This window comes from Phyllosticta capitalensis, assembly GCF_038381095.1.
Source record: "Phyllosticta capitalensis strain CBS 128856 chromosome Unknown BKA78scaffold_1, whole genome shotgun sequence".
NCBI lineage: Eukaryota > Fungi > Ascomycota > Dothideomycetes > Botryosphaeriales > Phyllostictaceae > Phyllosticta > Phyllosticta capitalensis.
In genome coordinates, this window is record NW_027117439.1 from 1,311,222 (window position 1) to 1,333,120 (window position 21,899).

The 21,899-nt window shown below is 55.3% G+C and overlaps 8 protein-coding genes across 8 annotated transcripts; 2 read left to right on the forward strand and 6 right to left on the reverse strand.

The window, feature by feature from the left end:
• Positions 1-199: 199 nt before the first annotated feature.
• Positions 200-2,872, reverse strand: BKA78DRAFT_329173 (uncharacterized protein; the record flags this gene model as incomplete). The annotated part of the gene is made up of 4 exons (XM_066889648.1): positions 200-390; positions 448-1,808; positions 1,859-2,173; positions 2,238-2,872. 4 exons carry the CDS (start codon positions 2,870-2,872, stop codon positions 200-202), a joined length of 2,502 nt encoding a protein of 833 aa, XP_066749126.1.
• Positions 2,873-3,444: 572 nt separating this feature from the next.
• On the forward strand, positions 3,445-4,967 carry BKA78DRAFT_301985 (TB2/DP1, HVA22 family-domain-containing protein). The gene is made up of 6 exons (XM_066887403.1): positions 3,445-3,867; positions 4,002-4,208; positions 4,264-4,272; positions 4,346-4,371; positions 4,425-4,520; positions 4,580-4,967. The coding sequence occupies exons 1-6, from the start codon at positions 3,817-3,819 to the stop codon at positions 4,695-4,697; spliced, it is 507 nt and encodes a 168-aa protein (XP_066749127.1). The 5' UTR covers positions 3,445-3,816; the 3' UTR covers positions 4,698-4,967.
• BKA78DRAFT_301988 (uncharacterized protein) lies at positions 4,968-5,915 on the reverse strand. The gene has a single exon (XM_066887404.1). The coding sequence runs from the start codon at positions 5,812-5,814 to the stop codon at positions 5,197-5,199; it is 618 nt and encodes a 205-aa protein (XP_066749128.1). The 5' UTR covers positions 5,815-5,915; the 3' UTR covers positions 4,968-5,196.
• Positions 5,916-6,693: 778 nt separating this feature from the next.
• Positions 6,694-9,382, reverse strand: BKA78DRAFT_244237 (MIF4G like-domain-containing protein; the record flags this gene model as incomplete). The annotated part of the gene is made up of 4 exons (XM_066884012.1): positions 6,694-8,742; positions 8,800-9,070; positions 9,119-9,225; positions 9,311-9,382. 4 exons carry the CDS (start codon positions 9,380-9,382, stop codon positions 6,694-6,696), a joined length of 2,499 nt encoding a protein of 832 aa, XP_066749129.1.
• A 2,005-nt stretch (positions 9,383-11,387) lies between these two features.
• On the reverse strand, positions 11,388-12,944 carry BKA78DRAFT_329176 (glycogen synthase kinase-like protein-3 beta; the record flags this gene model as incomplete). Its single annotated transcript, XM_066889649.1, has 7 exons — positions 11,388-11,527; positions 11,582-11,786; positions 11,844-12,037; positions 12,114-12,462; positions 12,513-12,596; positions 12,666-12,838; positions 12,899-12,944. The coding sequence occupies 7 exons, from the start codon at positions 12,942-12,944 to the stop codon at positions 11,388-11,390; spliced, it is 1,191 nt and encodes a 396-aa protein (XP_066749130.1).
• A 1,543-nt stretch (positions 12,945-14,487) lies between these two features.
• BKA78DRAFT_8750 (uncharacterized protein) lies at positions 14,488-15,195 on the forward strand. Its single transcript, XM_066893889.1, has one exon. It carries the CDS (start codon positions 14,652-14,654, stop codon positions 15,057-15,059), a length of 408 nt encoding a protein of 135 aa, XP_066749131.1. The 5' UTR covers positions 14,488-14,651; the 3' UTR covers positions 15,060-15,195.
• Positions 15,196-15,538: 343 nt separating this feature from the next.
• Positions 15,539-17,419, reverse strand: BKA78DRAFT_233110 (UNC-like C-terminal-domain-containing protein; the record flags this gene model as incomplete). The annotated part of the gene is made up of 4 exons (XM_066883816.1): positions 15,539-15,736; positions 15,794-16,131; positions 16,543-17,191; positions 17,282-17,419. Coding segments are annotated over 4 exons (1,323 nt in total), but the record flags the coding sequence as incomplete, so codon positions are not given.
• A 1,346-nt stretch (positions 17,420-18,765) lies between these two features.
• BKA78DRAFT_245213 (kinase domain-containing protein) lies at positions 18,766-20,187 on the reverse strand (the record flags this gene model as incomplete). The annotated part of the gene is made up of 2 exons (XM_066884106.1): positions 18,766-18,897; positions 18,952-20,187. 2 exons carry the CDS (start codon positions 20,185-20,187, stop codon positions 18,766-18,768), a joined length of 1,368 nt encoding a protein of 455 aa, XP_066749133.1.
• Between the last annotated feature and the right edge of the window lie 1,712 nt (positions 20,188-21,899).

Consider the following 21,899-nt stretch of genomic DNA (forward strand, 5'->3'; position numbering starts at 1 on the left):
AATAGCCGAGCAACTCCTTCCTGGTATACAGGCCCCTCTGTACAAGATTAGAGTATGAACAGAACATCCTTGCCTTTCCGGTTGTCTATGCGAGTCGTGTAGTCGGAGACGGTCGTGTCGCTTGATGGCTTCAGGTCGCCCTTGAAGCCATCGCGCAAGTGATTGAATTGATTTTTCCCGCTTCACGCTGCCGATTGCTTCAACCGACATTCATTCCGCCGCCCTGCATGAAGTTTGCCGTGTTTTCTTGGCCCATGTAGCTCTTTGAAAGACCGAGGTTGTCGTCCATCAGTGATAAGCCAATCCCGCTGTCGTCGTGGTCTTGGCTGGTGTCGAGCTCCATGCCATAGGATTGGTACTTGGTGTGGTTCAGAGTCTCCTGGGCGTTTACTATTGACGGCATGTGTCAGCAACAGCAGTAATTTGTTTTTCGAGTGCATTACGTACTATCATTTCCCGAACTGCTCTTTCCCTGATTGCTTAGAAAGCTGGCATCCATCGAAAAGTCGGCACCCAGACTGCTATAGCGACTATCTTCTTGGCTGTTGCCTCGGACCGCACCCCCACCGTCGATTCTGTCCTCTGATGCGGTTGGCACGGGTGCCATGGCCTGACTGGTGGTTCTCTTGCGCTCCGGCGGCTTGTGGTCCAGAAAGCCGCCGAGCGACGCAAGCCACAGGCTCAGCTCATCGATGAAGACCTTTGTAATCCACCACGGAGAAAAACTGGCACCATTCTCGACAGTGATTTCCCGACACGCTGCCGTCCCAATCGCGCTGATGCAATGCAGCATCGTCCGAGTGTCAGCCTTGGGGAATCGAGACGAGATGTGCGACAGAAAGTATGCCAGCCTGTCAATCACTGTCTCATTGGTCACTGGGCAATCACCGTACTGCTTGTTCGCCTGCAAGGCAGCTTCCTGGTAATGCGTCCCATTTTCCAACCAGACGGGCGTCGACAAGGGCTGCAGCAAGCTCCGGACATCGTGCGTGATGATCTTGTAGACCTCCTCGTACCCGCAGCCGGGCAACTCACTCTCCAAGATTCTCTTTGGGTTCACAAAGGTGACCCAATCCATCCACATCTGGTTGCGATTTTGGTCAATCATGAGAAGAGCCGCAGCGGCGTGAGCAGCCTGATTGGCCCTCAGCATTCGGTGGAGAAGTTGCGCAAACAGAGTTGCGGGTTCCAGCCTTGCTTCCAAAACGTGGAGTGGGTGGCCTTGGAAGGTTTTGCTAATGTGCTTGTACAAGTCGCGCGCAATGTTGTTGAAGAAGTTCATGACAACAGGAGGCGTCACTTGCAATGTAAGTCGAGAAACGAAGCGAATCATCTTTTGGTACATGAGCCAGTCACATTCTCGAATCCAGGGAGCCATGTTTGGATGTGCGAGCAGCTTTTGGACGGGGACAGTCAAGGTGCCGTGGAACGAGGTGAAGAGACGGAAAAACTGCTTCTCCTTGCAAAAGCGAATACAGTCCACCAGAGAGGTACAATGCGTACGGTACAGAGCGGTCAAGGCATTTGCCGCGTCGACATCGGTTTTTGGGGGCGTATAGTCGTGAATGTTGGGCAGTTCGATCGAATCATTCTCCTGAAAGTGGTCCTCGTCAGGGGGAGGGAATTGGAGTTCGTGTTCATACATCATGGAGGTTTGCCTTGCGGAACTGTAACCGGGAACCAGGGGCTCAGCAAAGGCGCGGCCGGTGGAGGGCATTCCAGTACTCTGGGGCTTGGGCTGCGGGTTTTCGAGCGGTTGCTCCTGGCCAGGAAAGGCGGCAGTATCCGCAGGTAGGCGGGGCATGGGACTGCGAGGAAATGTCAGAATAAGCAACGAAGCACCAGTGATGACACTTACTGAAAGTCCATGGTGACGGTCTGAGAGCCATGTCTCGAGTGAGCAAAATCTGCGCTGTGTGCACTGCCAGTCCGCTCCAGATCATTGCCGTCGACCGGGTCGTCAACAAGGGCAAGGTCGACGTAATGGTATTTCGATTCACCCCTGACACCTAACCGTCGAGTAGCAATGCCAGGGAAGATGACGCGGACAAGCTTTCCAAAGGAAGCAGGATTTAGCGGTTGGACCCGTTCCGTTGCACACCGGTCTGCGTATTGAGAGTAGACACGGTTCCTAGGCACTGACGTCTTTGCGTGTTTACATGTTGACCTCAACCTGAATTGGCTGATTAGCAAAAGGGTAAAAAGTTTTGGGAAAAGGCAGGGGGGGGCTGTCGCACCAGAGCATAGCAAACAATTGTTTCGACTTTTCGGCGCGAGACGTGCGTTCTGTGCGCAGAACTTCGTCGGCAACATCCTTGAGAGAACGACCATCTGCCCTGGAGAGCATCTCGCGCAGCTCCTTGTCGTTTGTGGCACTGGCCGTAGAACCCTTTTTCTTCTTGTCGTCCGTCTCTGCGCCGCTGGCGACGGCTGTTGGCGCATGCGAGTTGTTGACAAAGTCGGCTTGCTGCTGGAGGTGCATGTAGGCGTTTGGCGGAGGGTGGTGGTATTGGGGGTCGGGGGTGTGCTGCGGCATCATGTGGTGATGAGGTTGAGGAGCATACGAGGGCATGACGGGATTCATCATGATGGATTCCTGGGAGCCCAAGGCGTGGGCAGCGTGGAGGAGGTTCTGATCCATGGTGGCATATTGGAGGTGGGCCTGAGCGGGGTGGGACATTTGCTGCGAGTGGGACAGCGGGTGCTGGTGTTGGTAGTGATGGGGTTGAAAGTCGTTGCTATGGTCCTGGGTTGTTGCCGACTGGATGCTGGTGGTTGAGGCGCGCGACAAGGGGCGCTGGCTGGCCTTTGTGGAAACGGACGTGGTTGATCTCGACCGACGTCCATGGCCAAGGGATTGGAGGTTGGACATGGGCGGGAACTGCGATGCCTGGTGTTGTTGGGTCTCGGTCAGAGCAGTGTTTACATTGGATTGCAGGGCCGGTCGACTCGGGCCTCTTGGGGATCCACAAAAAAGACTTACCATGGTGCGTATGGCCTCGCAGATCAGGTAGGCGACTACGTCGATCGTGGAGGACCCGACGACTGACTCGAGGCCGTAGCGGACGATGAGAGGTGCTGGAGAGGGTGGGAGAGGCGATTGAGGACAGAAACCGAGGGGCGAGAGCGGCGTGGGCGTGGGCGGGCTGGCACGCAGCAACGGACGGGAACCCCAAGCCGATGGATGGGTGAGGAACGAGACGAGAGGTATAAGTCGAGGGGAGAGTCGCGCAACACAGGAGCAAAAGAGGAAAAAGGCAAAGGAAGAGGGGGGAAAAGGGTATTTCAGTGGGGAGAGAGAGAGACGATGTATGTGTTGTTGGATAAACAAAAGCCTCCCAGCAACCAACGCCAGCGAGAGCGAGTGCAGCAGAGGCACGTGACGGCCTTGTTTACTAGCTTTCCGCACCATCAGATACTTGGGCACCTGAGGCTCCAGGGTCCGCCCGGCCTGGCTCCTCGGTCGCCTGCACGACGGCAGGATGAATTCAGTGCTGCGTGTTGGTGGAGCTGGACTTGAAGAGTATCTCGTTCGACTTGAGTGGTGGCCTGTCTGCCTGTCTGCCTGTCTGCCTGCGTCATTGCTGCTGGTGTCCTCCGCCGCCCTCTTGCGACCCGGCAAACCCCAAGACGAAGCCCAGGGAACCTGTCCTGGCTGCCCTGGCCCCTGCTCTGACGTCCCGCGCCTGCGCCTTTCCAAACCTCATCCTTCCGCCCTCTTCTTCCTTCTCCACTGCATCCACCCACCCATCCTCTTCCTCAATCACTTTCCTACCATCCATCACCTGCTGCACTCCACCTTCACCACCGCCCACCATGTCTTTCCAAGAAAAGGCCCAGCACCAAATCTCCCAGCTCGACAAAGAGGTACGTATGCTGCTTGAGCTTGCACGGTCGCTAAACCGGACACGCTGCGCCTTCGTCATCTATCGCGCTCCTCACCACCTGTCGCCTCCCGACTCCCTCCATCCATCGACAATGGCTGACCCGCTTGTCTGCAGCTCTCCAGATACCCTGTCCTCAACAACTTCGAGAAGCAGACCAACGTCCCCAAGGTCTACGCCATCCTCGGCGTCGGAGCTCTCTACTTCTTCTTTGTCTTTTTCAACATTGCCGGAGAGTTCCTCGTCAATGTCGCCGGCTTCGCCATCCCCGGCTACTATTCGCTCGAGGCTCTCTTCAGCAACACCAAGGCCGATGATACCCAGGTATGTATCCTCTCTCGAGAATGCCGAGAATTCCGCTAACGTCGCATCTTTGCAGTGGCTGACGGTACGTCCATGACGAGACAAGCTTCTGACCCGCTTTTAGCTGCAGTTCCACTAACGTCTTTGATTTTTGCTAGTACTGGGTGACCTTTGCCTTTTTCACGTAAGTCTTGCCTTGCTCACTTTGTGGCTTCTCGGCACTGACCACGTCCCCAGCGTCTTTGAGAGCATGGTTAGCGCCGTCTACTGGTTCCCCTTCTACTACACCTTCAAGTTTGTCTTGATCCTGTGGATGGCCCTTCCCCAGACCAGGTGAGTTGCTTCCCAACTGTGGTTCGCAATCGTCTTCGGCTCATTGACTGCTCAACCAGCGGCGCTCAAATCATCTTCCGCTCCTTCATCCAGCCAGTCTTCTCCCGCTTCTTCACCCAGGGCGGCTCGACCGCTTCCAACCTGCGCGCCGCGGCCGACCAGGCCAAGGCCGAGTAAACCATTCGCGTGTTTATGGCTTTTGCTGGTTGTCGTTTTCCACACGGCCCCGCCTTCCGGACTGGCAAATGATTTGACGGAATATTGGTGCCCACACAAGTGTTGCTCCGATTGGCAATGAACGATCTGGAGAGCGTCGACTTTGGTCACGCGAGGAGGGGAAGCAAGACTGTACTGCTACTGAATGGCATGTATGTGAGGACTCATTACGACTGCCTCGGATAGACTGTCTCTGAATAATGACAATGGATGAGTGTATTTGATTCAGCTTTTTTAATTTGCATCTCTGTTGGCTGCGTGATGAGTGGAATCCAATTGTCTCTGATGACGTGAATCTCAGCCACAAGGCTCTCGGTAAAGCAGAGGTCAATAACGAGGCAAGAATTGTATCGCTCTGATGCCATTGGTCGCGTGTCCCGAGCCATGGTCTAGCGAGCGATGATCGATAAGACTCGGAAGGGCAAGTAAAGCGCAACAAGTCCGTCACGTGTAATTAGTTTCACGGTATGATCCGATCGGATGGGACTTGAGTTGGAGGGTTGACGAAAGAAAGGGTCTCACTCATTTCTCGAGAGACCAGAAATTTCGGGTTTCGGCTTGGTTGATGGCAAGAATGCTGGCCAACGCCCACTCCAACGAGGCGGTTCCGGTCCCTGAATGGACAGAACAGAGGGAAGGCGACTACAGACGAACATGTGAAGGTGCGGCGATCATCAGATGGATGAGCGAGCGGCCATGCCGGATGGGATGGGATGAGAGAGGGGTGGGGGGGTGCTGTGCAATCCGACGGTTGCTCGATTGGGCAGTGATGGCTCGTCGTCTGCCAGCTTTCTTTCGTTGTGCTTCTTGCTGGCTGCCTTTGATCCTGCTTCGAGGACAGTACATGCGTTTGCATAGCTATGGTAGATACATGTACAGTAGGTACTTGGCTAGCGGCGGCATCGTCGTCACTGTCGTCATTCCCGTTGAGCTGTCTGTCCGACGTAGGCACAACTCTCGCAGACGGATCAACAAGCAGGCGGGTACATGCAGCTAGCTCGCTCGTATTACCTTGAAAGCTCCTCATGGACCTCGACAGTAATGGCAGACGGGCTCTTGTCCCGCTGTCGCCGGTCATCGTGCAAAACAAGCATACGGTACGGTACGGCACCGCGGCAGATGGATCGATGGATCCATGGCATGCAATGGCAGGCGGATGGCAAACGAGCTACCTAATTCACCTTGCTAGTTTTGCTTTTGGCCATCGGTACGTGTATGCCAGCGTGAGAACCTTAAGATGTTGTCTACATCTCGTATTGTGATTTGCCTGCTCGAGCAGCCGGTCCAAAACTGCGACCACCACCAACGGCAGGCTTGACGGTTTTGGGAGCTTGGGCCACCTGAGGCAGTTTTGTGGCTTTTCCTTGGACCCGTCCGTTTCGTGCTTGTTTGCGCTTTGTTTCATTCGTCCGAGTCGGGCGTCTCCCGTCGGGAGGCGCTGCGCTGGGCATTCCAAGTACCACTCCACCAACGCTGTCAACAATCAAAACAACAACAAACAAAAGAGTCACTCCATGATGTCACACTTGGCACCTCTTGACAAGTCTTCTCTGCCTCCAATCGAACTAATTGAAAAGAAATCAAAGTTGTATTTTCCCCTGATTGCAAAATTGTAGTGTCTAAGACGGCAGGTGCCTCCCACCCCGTCTTACCTTTTTATCAAAATTTGTTTCTGGCTTTCTTTGGTGTTAATTGACCCCCTGCCATTCATTGCCCGGAGCCCTGTCGCCGATGATGATTTCGTGAGGGTATTTCCGAGCTCGCCGGCAATGACTGCCACGATGTGTGCCCCTCCCCAGCTTGTGAGCAAGCTGTCGTGCAATTGTAAGAACTTTTGGTGGTCCTTTGACCAATACTCAGAGCAATCCCCGTCAGTCAGTCCGCAGTCATTCGTGTAATATCCTTCCGCGCATCTTTCTCCCAAGATGAGCAGCCATACCGCTTACCCCGAAGTGGCTCAAGGGGCATCGTCGACCGCCATTGCTCCGTTGTTGTCCGCAATGGCCTCAGCCGCACCGTTGGCCGCATCGTTACCGGCAGCTCCATTTGTGTCCAGAGCTGCTGCGGCGGCTGCTGCCTCTTGTTCGGCCTGCTCCGCTTTGATCTGCTCCGCCTTGGCCTGCTCCGCTTCAATCGCAGCATTCATCGCCACAATCTTGGCCTCAACAGCCACCTCGCCAACAATCGACTCTTCGACAGCAGCCTTCCTGCGGAAGACCCTAGCCCAGCGTTCGCCCCACGCCTTGACCAGCTTGCCAGACTCTTCATCCAGACCGTTGCTACCGTCCGCTTCGATGAACTGGTCCGCAGCTCCGCCAGCAACACCTGTCACGGCGTCATCGATAAAGGTGAAGAGCTGCCTCATCGCCTCACGCTCCTTGACCAGCACTTCATCGAGAGTGTGCACTTGCTCGACGGGCAATCCACGCTGCAGCTTGGCCGCGACAATCTGGCGGACGCGGTTCGTGACTTTGCCCACCGTGTTGGCGACCATCTCGTACACCCAGCTCTCTGCAAGGACCCTGCCAGCATTGAGACGGTCATTCAGAGCCCAGTGCACAACGCTCAATGGGCTCAGAATCGTATAATTCAGCAGCTTGTCCACGATGTTGACGGCGATTCCAGGCTGCGCGTGCCAGTAGTCAAAGACTGACGAGATGATTTGCCGACGAGCTGCCTCGGAGGCTGGGCCAACACCGAGCAGGCGTTCCTTGCAGCGCTCAATGCACGAAAGCACGTGCGAGAGGGATTTGGAGCCGATGTAGCAGATGCAAGTCATGTAAGCATCCGTGGATGGGATCAGGGGGTCCGCAACGCCGTGCTCGGCTGCCTGCTCGTGAATCTTGTTGATCACTTCCTGAATGTCTTCCTCAGGCGCCTTCTTCTTCAACAGCTGCAGAATCTCTCGGCCCTGGGCAGCGTAGGGAGTTTGGTCCGAGTCGTACTTGAAGTCTGGAGTGTCCTTGTCTTTGACCTCGGGAATGAGGTCGGGCCACTCAGCAGGGAGCGTCTCGCGAATGCGCTTTGCAAAGCTCAGGCGAATCTCCTTGTCCAGCGCGCCATAGATGAAGGCCTTGCGCGGGTGCAGATCTGACCTGTTGGCGTCTTCGGTCCACTCGACCCATTTCCAACGGAACTCGAAGTTGCTCAGATGGTGTCCAAACCAGTCCATGTAGCGGTAGGAAATCTCCATGTCCATGACGTCCAAGTGACGGAAAAGGAAACGGATGGCGCGACCAAGACTGGGGGCGACTGCTGCAGGGGCAAGCTTGCAGGACTCTGTGATCAAGGAGTGGTAGTAAACCAGCTTGTGCTCCGCAGAAGGAAGCGAAAGGATCTGCGAGAACACAGCATCAACAGCAATGTCCTCGGGCTTCCAGGTCGGCTGGTCTTCAGGAATGTCCTTGATCTTGTCAAATGGCGTCGCGCGCTTCACGAATGTGCCGGGAGCCCAGTAACAGTCTATCTCGAGTAGGAACTTGGCGCATGCGATTCTGTTGAAGTCGAGAATGTTGATCGTGTCGACGAGCGCATCGCGGAGGAGAGACGACGCAATGTCAGAGGTCTTGGGGACAGTCTCCACGTCTTGGTCGGCGTAGAGAGAAAAGTACGTTTCGGGGAAGAGAGGGCGGTGTCCGGGATTAACAGGCGACGGAATCGTGATGGCAGGGAAGCTGTGTTGAGTGGTCACCTTCTCCTCGTCGGCGTTGCCCCCCTCCTTCTCCCTTCTAATGTAGACCCGGGGGATGCACGAAAACTTCCAACCGCGCGAGGCCTCTTTCTGGAGCTGCTTTTGCAGCAGGCCAATAACGCTCTGGAAACCAAACGGCTTGTCTTCGCTTTCTCCAGGGTAAGGATCGACTAGAGGCTCCAGGGCGTGGGGCGCGGAGGCCACGATTTCCGTCTTCTCAAGCATGTCCAAAGCATTTTGTTCGAGGCCGGGGGAAGCGGTGATGACGTAGGGGATGGTGAGGAGAATGATTTTGACAAGCTCAAGACCAACCGCCTTTTCGATGTGTTAGCAATCAAAACCCAGGGTGGCTTACACGCATGAAGCACTTACATCCTCGGATGAAGCAGCCTGCAAGTCGACCGCTCTGCTAAAAAGCTCGTCAAGAATCGAAAAGACCCCTTCTCCGTCCGCAAATAGACCCTGGAGACAGGCAAAGAAGCGCAAAACCAGCTTGAAGCCCCGCCAATTGCCAGCCTCCAGCTTCTCTTGTGCGACTTGCCGGGCCTCCTCCAGAACTTCCTTGACCAAGTCCGGCTTGGTGTCGTTGAGGTACAGAACGACGGCTGCTGTGAATGGAATCTTGAACGGCTGTTCTCCGACGCTAGCAACATGTCAGCAGTGATTCCACATGAGGGTCTCTAGTACCCACAGTTGGACTGTCAAATGCACAAATGCAGACTTGAAGTCCTCGTCTTCAGCATTGTCCGACGCAATGCGCGCAATGTCCTGAGCATCGTCCTGCGCATCTCTGGCCGGCTGTTGCAGCGAATATTAGCAATGTTGGCCCGCAATCGACCTCGCGTCGAATATTTTTGAAGGGACACAGGTTGGCTCGGCTTACCGACTCAGCGATGGTCAAAAGTGACCTGCGCAGCTTCAGGATCGAGGATTCTTCGAGACGGCGACGTTGCATCGGGGCCCGGCCATCGCGGCGGTCTTCGAATTCATCGTCTAGAAAAATGAGAAAACAATGTCAGCTCAGTGCATGAACAAACTTGCAAGTCAGTGCTGGCTCAACATACCATCGTAGCGACCACGCTTGCGCTTGGGGTTGCGATTGTAGAAGCGACCCGAAGGGCGACGATCGTCAGCATCAGCCATGTCGACGTCCCCGTCTGCGAATCGCGGTCCTCTGGGACGGTAGTAGTCGCCTCTTGTGTTGGGGTAGTGAGGGTATCGGTCGCGCCTGGGAGCTTGCCTGCGGTCGCGACGGCTTCTACGCGGGCCCGTTGGCACACGGACCGGGCGCTGTGCCAAGCCGCTAGCGTGGTTTGCAGTGTTTGCACCACACCCCGGCTGAGCATCACTCAGCACCATGTGCACCAGCTCGTCAGCCAAACCAGAGGCCGATATGACATTGCTTTGCTGAGCCCGATATTCCGCAGCAACCTCTTTGATGTCCCGGTGATAGTTGGAGGTGTCCTGGTACGCGATTCCCTCCATCATGGACGCCATGATCTTCACCTAGGCGGCGGCACGGCTGTGCCGGACCAAGGTTGATTGAGACTCGTCGTCGAAGTTGCTCGCTTTGATGCTGGTGAAGTTTTCAAGGTGAGCTTCTGAGTAGTAAACGCTGTGAAACCTCGCCGTTGATGTGAAAAGGCGGCTGGCCTCTGCAAGAACAAGGACAACTCGGATCGATGGCCGTAGATCAAAGCCCGAAGAGGCAGCTGTAGATGCGAAGTTGTAGATGGTTGGTGTCGAAACAGGTAGGGCTTGGAGGCTTAGGGTTTTTATACCTGCCCATGATCTGGCTCTACAAGTCCGCATGACAGCAGTCTACAGGAACCTGACTTTGGGCAGCAAGCAAGCGCATCATGTGGAAATGAGGAACGTCAACATGGGAAGGCACCGTATGGACCAACATAGGAGATTGATAGTGATGAATGATGTGAGCTTGAAGTCTCTTTGAAGAGCATGCCTAGATAGCCACCTCGACAAAGGCGGAGGCGGTCCGGTGTTCCCAGATTTCTCGTCTCTTCTCGTACAGAATCAGAAAACGCGTGGGTCAAGAGCCATGTCCCTCCCCTCGTCCAAGTCGTTGAGTGGAATCTCCTTCCTACGGTCAAGCTAGGCTCAGGGTATGGAAGGGGAAGGTCGAGACCGAAGTTTTTTTGTGAAGCCTAAAGGAGATAGTGATGAAAATATCCCTCTTGCGCAGTCAATGTTTAAACAATCGGGAGGGGCCGCTCACGGTTTCGTTTTCTCGAGGGGGCAAGGGGAGAGTGATGAGAGAAGAGCAGCAAAAATGAAAAAAAAAACGAGGAAAAGAAAAGGATATTGAAATCTACCACCATTGACCATTGGTATTCCTCTCCCCGTTACAGCAGCTCACGAACCACGAAAGCCCCAAAGCCTTTCCCGCCACGACAGATGATATCCTCCGCGATTCTCGATGAAAGTGAAAAAAAGGAAAAGGGGGAAAAAAAAAGTCCCGCTGGGAAAGGCGCCGAAGAGGGAGACTAACAACGACAAGAAGGTAGGAAGGTAGGGCCCGCCGCGACTAAGAGAAAATGCCTCGTTCTAGAGGCTATCAAACCTTGACCTTTGAGCCATTGTTTCGCCACCGCGAAGCCTTCAGTTTCTTTGGCTGCCTCTCTTGATCCGTCCACAGGAACCCATGGGCAGAAAAAGTAACATCTACGGAGCGGCCAGAGCAAGTGTGTAAGTTGGCAAATCAAGAAGGCCGCTCAAACGGGGGGATGCATGACGAAGTCCGCGATTTTTGGAGCTGTCAATCCGGAGAGGTGCAGTGCCTGTACTGGAGCGCCCTCTTGTTTTTTTGATCGCCGGAGGACAACGGCTGTCGACCCAGTTCCCGCGAGGAAAGCTTTGGGTCGAGGCCGCAAAGGAAAAATGCCGTGCCAAATCAATAAAACACATAACATGACCTCATGACGCATGCATCAGCGGGACCTCTAGTCCAATCGAGCCATCATCTGATCTTTCGTGAGTGGCTTGAAGTCGGGCGAGTCAATGTCGAGTCCCCGGGCTGCCAGAGTCGCCTTCATGTGTTGCGGGACGAGCTTGCTGTTGAGTTGGGGGGCAATCGAGAGTTCTGCAACAGGTCAGCATGCAGTGCATTGGACGCATTGGCGCGGCTATTGCTCACCGTGGTGTGTAAAGTCAAAAAGATTGGGGAGCTCCTTGACCGCGCCGTTGGGGTGACGAGAGTCCGGAAGTCTCGTGTTGGAGTCCCTCAACTCGTCAAAGAAGGGGTGGACCATGGCGTCGATTGCAGAGAGCCTCTGTGTGGGCGTGTACTCGAGAAGCTTGGAGATGAGATCGATGGCGTTCGGGTCCGCCTTGCGGAAAACCTTGTGCATTGGTGAGTTTTGCGTGTCTTGCATGTTGGCCGGGCCGCTCGTCCGTACCTTGTTGAACGGATGGGGTTTGATTTGAGGGAACTTGTGCTCCATGTAGTTCGGGTTCATTGTGCGGATCTGGTCCCGGGTAGGCGTTCCAAGGACCTTGATGATCTCAACCAGCTGGTCAATTCCCGATTCACCCGGGAATAAAGGCTGGCCGAGCATCAATTCGGCCATGACGCACCCAGTGGACCATACATCTAAGAAGGACAGAAGCCTTTAGGTAAGTTTGTCACGAGAGCAGGGGAGAAATCAACAGAGATTGCGATGACGTACCGATCTTCGTGGTGTAGTTTGTTGCGCCGAAAATCAGCTCCGGGGCTCTGTAGTACCTCGAGCAAATGTACGAGACATTGGGCTCGTTCTCGACCAGTATCTTTGCGCTACCAAAGTCGCACAGCTTCAACACGCCCGTGTTGGGGTCAAGGAGTAGATTCTGTGGCTTGATGTCCCGGTGGCAGATGCCCTGCGAGTGGATGTATGCAAGGGAACGGAAGAGCTGGTAGATGTAGAGCTTGACCTCGAGTATCGGCATGACAGTCTTCAACTTGTTGAAATACCTCGAAGCGCGGTAAACGGTTTCTGGGACGTACTCAAGAACAAGGTTAAGGTAGACTTCATCCTTCTGCAAACGAGGGGTTAGCAAACGACACGCCTACCGGGTGTGAAGCTTACACGCTCGCCATTGTTGTAGAAGAAGGCCTTGAGTTCCACGATGTTGGGATGGCGCACGATTCGCATTATTTGGAGCTCGCGGTTCTGCAAGGTCACGGGTCAATCATTCGAACCAGGGTAAAGAGGGGCTGAGGGATGATGATTAGAGCGCACCTTGAATCGCTTGTCCTGCAAGACTCTCTTGATGGCAGCATCTTCACCGCTTGGCGACAGCTTGGTCTGGAAGACGACGCCAAAGGAGCCATTGCCAACAATCTTGCACTGAGTGTAGGCCAGATCTCTGTACTCGCCAGTCACGCCGTCTTGTACCTTTTCGCGTATCACCTCTGGATGTGGGGTTAGCAAGGCGAAGCCGAACACGGTCCGACTGGTTGTTGTGTCCTTACCACCCATGCGTAGGCTCGAAAAAGCCGATGGCCGATTTTGCGACATGGTAGCGTCGTGTCGGATTGGAAGGGCGTCAGAATGGACGAATTGCTATGGCGAGAAGGGCGGGCCCGAGCAGAGTGGATGACGGGATGGAGGTGGTGGCTCGGCGATGGAGTCCGTCGTGGGCGACAGGCTGCTCGAGCGTTGGGATCTCCGGCGAAAGGAGGGGTGTTGAGAGTTGGCGGCGGGCGGGAGACGGAGCTGACGGGATGATTTGTGCGGTCGCGGGGGTGGTGGAGCGACGGCGGGAAGGTCGTGGTGTCGGTTGAGAGGTCGAGGTTGTGTCGAGGTGGACGAGTGAAGTTGGGCTGCGGAGTCTGTGTGTCGTGTGTTGACTCGGTGGAGAGCGGGCAGCAGGTGGTGGGCTGAAGGGCAATGCAGGGCGCAGAGAGCGAGAAGGGTGTTGTACTTGTGGGGCGGGGAGAGGGGGATGGGCCTGCACAACGGTAGGTAAGGTAGGTAGGTTCGCTGGACTGACAGTGACGAGGCTGGCTGGCTGGCTGCACTGGCTGCACTGCTGGGCTGGGCTGGGCTGGCTGCCGTCGACTGCGTGGAGTGGGAGCGGAGCGGCGGCGACGAAGGCTCAGAGTTGGAGGTTAGCAGGCGAGGACGAAGAAAAGAAGACAGCGAGTTTTGATGATGGAGAGAGAGAGAAGAGAAGCAAGAGGGCGTCGAGGTGCGAGGGCCGCGCTAAGCTTTTAGGTGCGCGTGATGGGCGTCTTCAATCCGGAAAAGTACGCAGGCAGGCCGCACAGAGGAGGAGAAGGAGGAAGGAGGGGGCCTGGGCAGCGGGCGGGCGGCGACAAGGGCACTGTAAACACACTTCAACTGCTGCTGCTGCTGCTGCAACGACGACGACAATGATTTAAAATGATTTAAACATCTCCTGACAGCCACGGCGTCATCTCTGCCAGCTGCATCATCATCTACATCTGTACCCAGGTCGGAACTACACCTCCCTACAACTCCACCAGCAAACCACCAATTCATCCATCCCCATCTCCAACACTTCTCCCCCTCCACAAACAACACACGGCCGCCAAGGCAAACCCATCTGCCCTGGTGCCATGGCATTGCATGGTTGGGTCTGGTTGGGTTGTTGGTATTTCGTCACACAACCACAGGCCCACCTCGGCCAATTGAAATAATAAAATCGTCGTCATTTCGCGCGTTTGAACGGGCAGTTATAACACGAACTTGTCCGTCGTTTATTGATGACAGCTACCACCGGTATTGCCACAATCCGAGTCCAGGTCCCGGCGCAAACCCACATCACGTGATGGCTGCGAGATGACCTGAACACCTCGACCATTATTTCGTGCCAATTCTCACATTGTCTGGTCGATGCCACATGCAGCATCGTCATGTTCATGGGTTCCATTGTTCCTAGGCACAGCCTGACTCCGTGGTCCTCTGCCAGCGCCACTGCCGTAGTCAAATGGGCGCACTACAAATGGCCCTGGGCATGACAACTTGGACCCTCCCCGTCTTCATCTTGTCCTGTCTCCGCCCCATTCAATGCTTCAGATTTGCAAGTCGTCGACCATGTGCTTGGCTACACGTGTCGGCCAAAGATTTAAACTTTGCTCGAGGCCCACTTGTGGCGAAGCTGCATCGTGGGTGGACAAGAAGAGGAATTGGACCTTTGTGCCGTTATGTATCTGCTGACGCGCTTTTGGCGTGGCGGGCAAGAATACCATCACCTCATCCATGAGGGCGCGGCAGACAAAGCATGCGGCTCTTGCGGCATCAGCTGCCACTGTGCAGCTTGCTCGCGCTGCACCTGACCATCCCATGGCTCTCTCTCTGCCTGGCTTCGTTCAGTCGACCTGTACGCTACGCTACCGTACCTTAGCCACACTACGGGCTACCTTACCTACAGTACATTGTATTTCGTCATGCTACCCCCGTCTCTGTCTCTCTCTCGTGATGGATCCACCCGGCTTCCCGCCCGAAACCTCTCTCGTGCTGCCCCGAGGCTCGAGCAAAACGTGCATTTACACCCGGTGGGCACATTACATGAACACCTCTCTTGCTCTCGCCTTGCATCCCATCTGCATCTCAGCTCCTCAACCCTCGTCCGAATCCGTCGCCGACCCACCCGAATCTCCACGCTGATTGGGATCTGCGACGACCACGCCGCTGATATCCCGCCCGTCGCCAGTTCCGTTCCTGCCTGATGATGAATGCATCGCCTCCACGTCGCCCGCTACATGTACCACTCCTCCTCCTCCTCCTCCTCCTCCTGCTTCGCTTCCACTCCAATCCATCTGCCCGTCCCTGGATCCTTGGGGCGTCGAAGGGCTGCTTTGCGTCTTTCGCACTGGCCCTGGGCTATCCTCCTCAAACCCCCCGTTAAACCCCTGCGGTCCGCTGCCCTCGTCTTCTGATGTCGGCGTTGGCGGCGAAAATTCCAGAACCGGACTGCGCCGCTCGTCCACCGACGCGTCCGACATGTTTCCAAACTGCTGCTTTCTCTCCTCGCGCGCCGGCCCGTGACGCCGGTACCGTTGCGGCGACGGGCTACTGGCAGGGCTGTCAAACTGCAGCTTGTGCATCATCTGTTGCACCAGCGGCAGCTCCAAGTAGTTGCTTCCAGATCGGACAAACAGAACTAATCCTAGGCACAGCAGAATAAGCGTCGACTGCACCACCGCCATGCGCTTTTGGAAGAGGAGCTCGTCTGCTAGCAACGTTAGTCGCGTGCTTATGGCCAGCATCTCTCTTTGGTGTTGCTCGCGCCGATTCTCCAGTTCAATCACTGTTGACTGCCACAGCTGATCATATTGTTGTCTCTAAGAATTGCATCAGCGAGTTGCTACTGTGTTCAACTGGCGCCAAGAATAACTTACAAACTCTCTCAATTCGGCCATCACGGTAATGTTGAGATGGTCCAGAAATTTCTCCGTCTTGCCTAGCTGTCGTTTCTCAACCTTGGCAAAGGCATCTCTGAGAATTCGAGACTGGTCTTCAATGTACTGCAACGAAAGTGTCGAGTTTGACTCTAGCATCTGCAGCCTTTTGTGGATGGATTTGAAGAAGCTCTCTTGTGTTGTAGGCGCCGCATTCTGGGGCTGGGTTGCCGTCTGTCTGGCAGTCTCTCCGGTGTTTGGCGAAGTCTTCGACGGCAAAGGCGTGGCATCTGTGCCGTTGGATACGCCATCTGATGACGTTGAAGCAACAACAGAGACTTGGGTAGCATCAGAAGCGCTAGCAGTTGGCACGGTAGAAGATTCCACGGCGCCAGACGTTGAGGACGCTGGAGGAAAGTCTGCGGTTTGATTTGAAGAGAGACTCGTGTCCTCAAAACCATGGGCAATGCTGGTGGTTTCTTCATTTGTTGTAGGCTTAGTGGCAGACTCGGTCTGTGTTGCGGAGGCCGTTGTAGGCTCTGGATTTTCCACGCTGTCCTTGGTCACATATCCGCCTTCTTTGATTCCGTGGCTCATGGTCTGGCCAGCAGATTCATTTGAACTGTGATTTTTGTGGCCGGGTGTGGATGTTCCTGTAGAACCAGTCGTGTTCCCAGACTGCTCGGATTGCGCAGGTGCATTAGCGTCTCCGGTCAGTGGCGTCTGGCTTGGAGGTGAGGCCTGTAAACTAGATGGGATAGCTTTGATGGCCTCACCCTCGCTTTCCATGATCTCCTCAGGGTCATCTTCGCCCCTCGCAGCCTCTTCTTGGTGACGAAACTCTTCCATCATTGTCGTGCCATGAACTCGTAGCAGAGATACGGGGCAGTAGAACTCGTTGCCGTAGTGGGACAAGAATTCAATTCGTAAATATCTTGCCCAGATCAGGGGGTTTTCGACGAGGAATGCTTGAATGTCACGACTGTTCCGAGCCTCGAAAACGCCGAGCTCTTTCCATCGGTCCAGCTTCACTGGATAGCGGTCCGAGACACTCACTCTGAACGTGCGGAACATGGAGCTGAAGAACTCGAAGTTCGCCAGGACGACCGTGTCAACCAAGATGTCATCGCAGAGCTCCACAATCACAAACTTATTGTCCGCCGCACATTCGTTCAACATGTAACTGTCCTTGTTCTCGACTAGTAGGGATGAGGAACTCTTGCATTGCGGATTTGTCTTCAGTACCGTCGCCGCACAGTCGAACGAGGCGTAGTTGAATCGTTCTTTGCACGTCTTTCCGGCGTCTTTACTTCGAGGTCGCCCATTGGCCGGCACCTCCTTGGCCGTGCCATCAGCTCCCACAGCCTTGGCTTCGAGTCCTGACGATACGTCTGTGTCCTGGCCCGCCTTGTTGGCACCAAATCCGCCAAAGTCGAGCTCGATTTCTGCATCCTCGCCCAAAAAGTCAAGCTCGCTGTTCAGGTTCACAGGTCGATGCTTCCTGTTCTGGCTTCCGGCGGCTCCGCGACCTTGTCCAACACTGTCTGGAGACTGGCCGGCCTTGGCTAGGTTTTGTTTTTTCCACTCCTCAAATGAAAGGAAATTTGCCGTATCTAGCGCGGAGTCTGCCTCGACCTCGGGCTCAAAACCTGGAGACGGTGCCTGAGACGGCGTCTTTTCTGCTGCCGCGGCGGTGCTGGCAGTGTTTGACGCAGAGCCTACTTGAGCACCATCTTGGGTGCGCGGCGTCGCGTTGGGCGCAGAGTGCGACTCATTGTTCGCCACGGAGCCAGTGGAGCTTGGAGATTGGGTTGCTTCAGACGACGCGCTGGCAGAGGTTGCCGTCGAATTCGACCCAGGAGAAGCGGAAGGCCTCGCTCTCAGGCACTGCTGTGGCAGAGTGTGTGTGATGTAGTTGATTGTTCGGCTCCGGCAGGTCGAGGCAGTTGGCAGAGCTGTCAGGGCCGAGTCGGCAACGTTGGAGTCGCTCAGGACAGGGTCGGCCAAGACGGCGCATGGAAGCGAGAGGACGAGGAGGGCCGCCGCGAGGACATGTCGGCCAATCTTAAGCATCGCTTGTACATATCAGTCGACGGAGATACTGGTCGGCTGGTCGCATGCGCACGCGGAGGGAGGTCAGACATGCAGCGCTCGCGAATGAAGCAGACGACCGACAAACGAATGTCATGATGTAGAAAGAGTGTTGAGTCGGTGGCGGACCGGGAACAGGTCATCATTCGCTCCACACAAACAGCAGGGCAGGGCAGGGCAGGGCAGGCAGCGGGAAGCAAGCTGGCCACAGCACTGGGCACCGCCCGTGGCACCCACCCCCCGACCTCCTGCGACGCGCCTGGACTAGTGAGCCCCTTCTCCTGTCTTCCACGTTCAACAACCTAACAAGCAGCCCTATTGATCCCGCCGGAAAACACCGTCACCACCAATTTCGCGTGTCCTTCTCGTAATTTGGTTTTTCATTGCTCACGGTCTACGGTCGTCTTGTCGTATCACCGCCGGCGTCTGGCTCCAAAGTGCAGCCCATTGTCCCGTTTGCACGTTAAGGTCCCAGCCAGGTCCATGTCTTTCAAAAAGCCCCCAAAAAAACAAAGAAAATAGAACAGTCTTCCGCCCTCTCTACCTAACCGTTTGCCCTGCTCCCCAGGAGAAGAAGAAGAAGAAGGAAGAAGGATTCATGTGCGCTGTTGTATCCCAGGGCTCCCGTGAAAAAACGCCATGCGACCAGCGAAGACAGACCGTGTGTCATGCCATGTAAAAGGGGGGTATGCGCGCTGGAACGAAGCAATGCATGCATGCGCGTAAAAGGTGCAGTGAGTGCAAAGAAAAAGAAAGTACAGGCGAGCATCTCTCGCCCTCACGGCTGCAATAGAAATCAACGTCAGATTGGGTTGGGCGTTAAGTCGTCAGACATGTGCAAAAGCCAATATCCCAAAAGCCCCTGGTTGATGGTGCAGTGGTTAAAAGCCCTCGTCCCCGGCCCTGCAGAGACGTATCTGGTCGACCCATTCTGACCGGTTGACCTCTTCAGCTGTGAGTCGGCGATTCGGATTCGGGTCGAGGATAGAGTAGATGACATTACGGCACTGGCGCTGCCAATGGGGGTCAGTACGAGAGAAAGGTTTGGTGGCCTGATCATCACATACCCTTCGGAGGACTTCGATTGGTCTGTAACCGCTCTCCTCCTTTCGGTCCTCAAGGTACTTTGTATAAAACTCATCCTCTCCCTTTTTGGCGACCCGCCAAAGATGACGGCCTGTCCTCATGGCCATGTAAATGACGCCGCAGGCCCATACGTCGACGGCCCTCGGGTCGAATTCCTCATCCACATACTCTTCGGGGGCAATGTACGGTGCCGAGCCACAAATGCCCGCTGTCATGTGAGGCTCCTCTTCCCAGGCCATTCTGAAGCATTCCCCATTACCAAAATCGGTGATTTTGATGGCGCCGTGTTGGGTAAGCAAAAGGTTCTCGGGCTTGAGGTCACGATGAGCTACGCCCATTGTGTGCAAGTAGTCGACGCCGCGCATGAGCTGCTTGAAGAAACAGTCGGCCTCGACGACCTCCAATTGGCCAGCTGCAAGGATTAGAGTGTAAAGATCGCCACCAGCGCAATACTCCATAACCTCACAGAATTCACCCTTTTCGTCCCTGATCAGGTCCAAGGTGTTGATGATGTTCGGGTGGTGCATGGATGAGGAGATGCAAAACTCGGAAGTTAGGCGCTTGTTGTACTTCTTGTCGGACTCGCCGGGACGCTGTTTAAACTCTTTGACGGCAAAGAGCTTTTCTCGCTTAGGATCCTTCTCGTCTGGCTTGTGTGCAATCTTGACGATGCCGAACGCACCCCTGCCGATAATCTCCTGGCATTTTCCGTACTTTTGGACCAGTGTCATGGATGAGCTTGCACCCGCTTTGTGTTCGACGTTGAACTTTTCCCTGTCATTCCGGATCTGATCCACCCAGCCAGACATGAGGCTGAGCGGCTGCTCCTCTGGATGGACTTCCTTCTTCTTGCCCAGCATAAGATTTTGAAACATGTCTTTCAGCTTCTCCTCGCGCTTCTGAATCTTCAGCTGATGCTCGTGAGAGCCATCCTCTTGCAGCCTGAATCTCCGAGAGACATTGGCGGCTTGCTGTTGCTCTTTTTTCTTGTCTGAATTACTCTTGGAGCGTTCCGCCGCTCCGGCCGCCGATTTTTTCTCCGTCGCAGACACTTGACGCTTAGGCTCTGGCTTGGGAGATGTCGCTGGTGGTGTGTCGCTGTTGGAAGGGGATTTCTCGGCGACCTTTTCCGGAATCTTGTCTACAAAAACTCTCGAACTCTCTCTCGAGCTGTCTGGTTCGCGGCGACCGAAGATTCCGCTTATGCGAGAGGACATTGTGGGCTTCTTTGCTGGGAGGTTTGGTCTGAGAGCGGCGGAGCCGTTGGCTAGCGGAACGTCGCCATTGGTGTTTTTGGGTGGCGGTAGTGCAAAGTTGCCGTCGGAAGAAGCGAGCGAGGAGGTGGAAGTCGAGGGCACCGGAGAACCGGACGGCTTGGAACTAACTGCCGGAGAGGTTTTATTGGCCATGGCGACGAAGAGAGGAGGCGGAAATGGGGTGTGAGAGTTGAAGGCGGGAGTGGAAACCAGCGAGGGCTGAAAGGAGGCGATGGTGAGAGACTCGACGTCTCGGGCTGGGGCAAAGCCCAGGAATGGTAGGCGTTATGCTCGCAAAACGGCGCGGTGTGGTGTGAAGCCGGGAGTCAGGAGTGGAGGGGAAAGCGGGCGCGTCGCGGGAGGAGAGAAGAGGGAGTTGAGGTGGGCTGGCCGAGTGCAATCGAGAACGAAAGCTTGCTTGGCGGCCGAGGCGCAGGCCGCCCGAAGCAGCAGTTGAAAGCAGACGTCGGCGTTGAAAGTTGCTGACAAAAAGCTGCCGGTGCGGCGATCGGATGGGTGTGACGCACTCGTAGCACGCGCAGCCAAGGTCTGGTGAGGTCAGAGGCGAGGGGGCAGCAGAGCAGAGCAGTGCAGCAGTCGAGGTGAAGAGGAGAGGAGGAAGAAAAATGCACGACTGGAGCGGGAGGGGAATAATATTACGGGACCGGATGGGATGGTGCGGTATTTTCCTCTGCTCTTGGTTCAGACATTTGGTTGGTTGCTTAGGTTGTCAGTTGGTTTGGTCGGTGGGCTGTGGCGGGCAGTGGTAATGTAATGGTTCCTCTCTGCCTTCACCGAGCAATAATACTCGTCTTGTTCTCGCATAGGTGCAAAAGTCGTGCCGAACCCGTCTACATCTACATATCCGATTCGGTCCATATGCAGTCAGTACCCGGTCGCTCCCACGAGTTGCCCTTGACTGCAACACAACCACCTCTTTTTCTACTTGCAGTATACAATCGCCATGGGTTGCCCTGGTGTATTGTAGCATAGCCGTCGGTTACACGCTTCACTTGTCGGACACCGGCGGCGGCGAAGCGCATACCTCCGGCTGCTGCTCCAGTCCATCCACTGTCATCGCCCCAACGCTACGTCATGGCATGTGCAACACCACCTCATTGCCTCTCTTCACGCCATGATAGATCCTCAGCGTCAGCGTAGATTCGCATTTCAATGCGCGCCCAAGCCCGCAGCGTGCGCCCCCCGCCCCATGTCCAATTGCCGTGGCCTTTGAACCACCAATCATCAAAAGCCTCACCCACCATTCTGCTCGCATCAAACCCGCCTCGTGCTTCGACCATCCATCCAAATCGGATTCGTCTTTTTGTGCTACTCCCAGTCCTCCTCCCATCTCTGCACCATGTAACGGATGCAGGTACACACACACTGCTGCGCCTGCATTCTCAGCTTACAATTATTACGTCAGCTGCCAGGTCAACCCACACACCGCTGGCTGACCGCCGTACTGCTGCCGCATTCGGTTCTTGCGCGCGCACCGCCAGTTTAACCTCCACCGTTATTCAAGGCCTCCAGTCCCGCTCACCTGTCTGCGCCTGACTGCCGTCTTTTGCTTCCAAGTTGCACCCTCATCCTGGCCCCGCAAGCCAACTCGCGCTGGCCGTCCTTGGCTTTGGCCGTGACAACCTCCAACAATGCAATGATATCAAATAGGT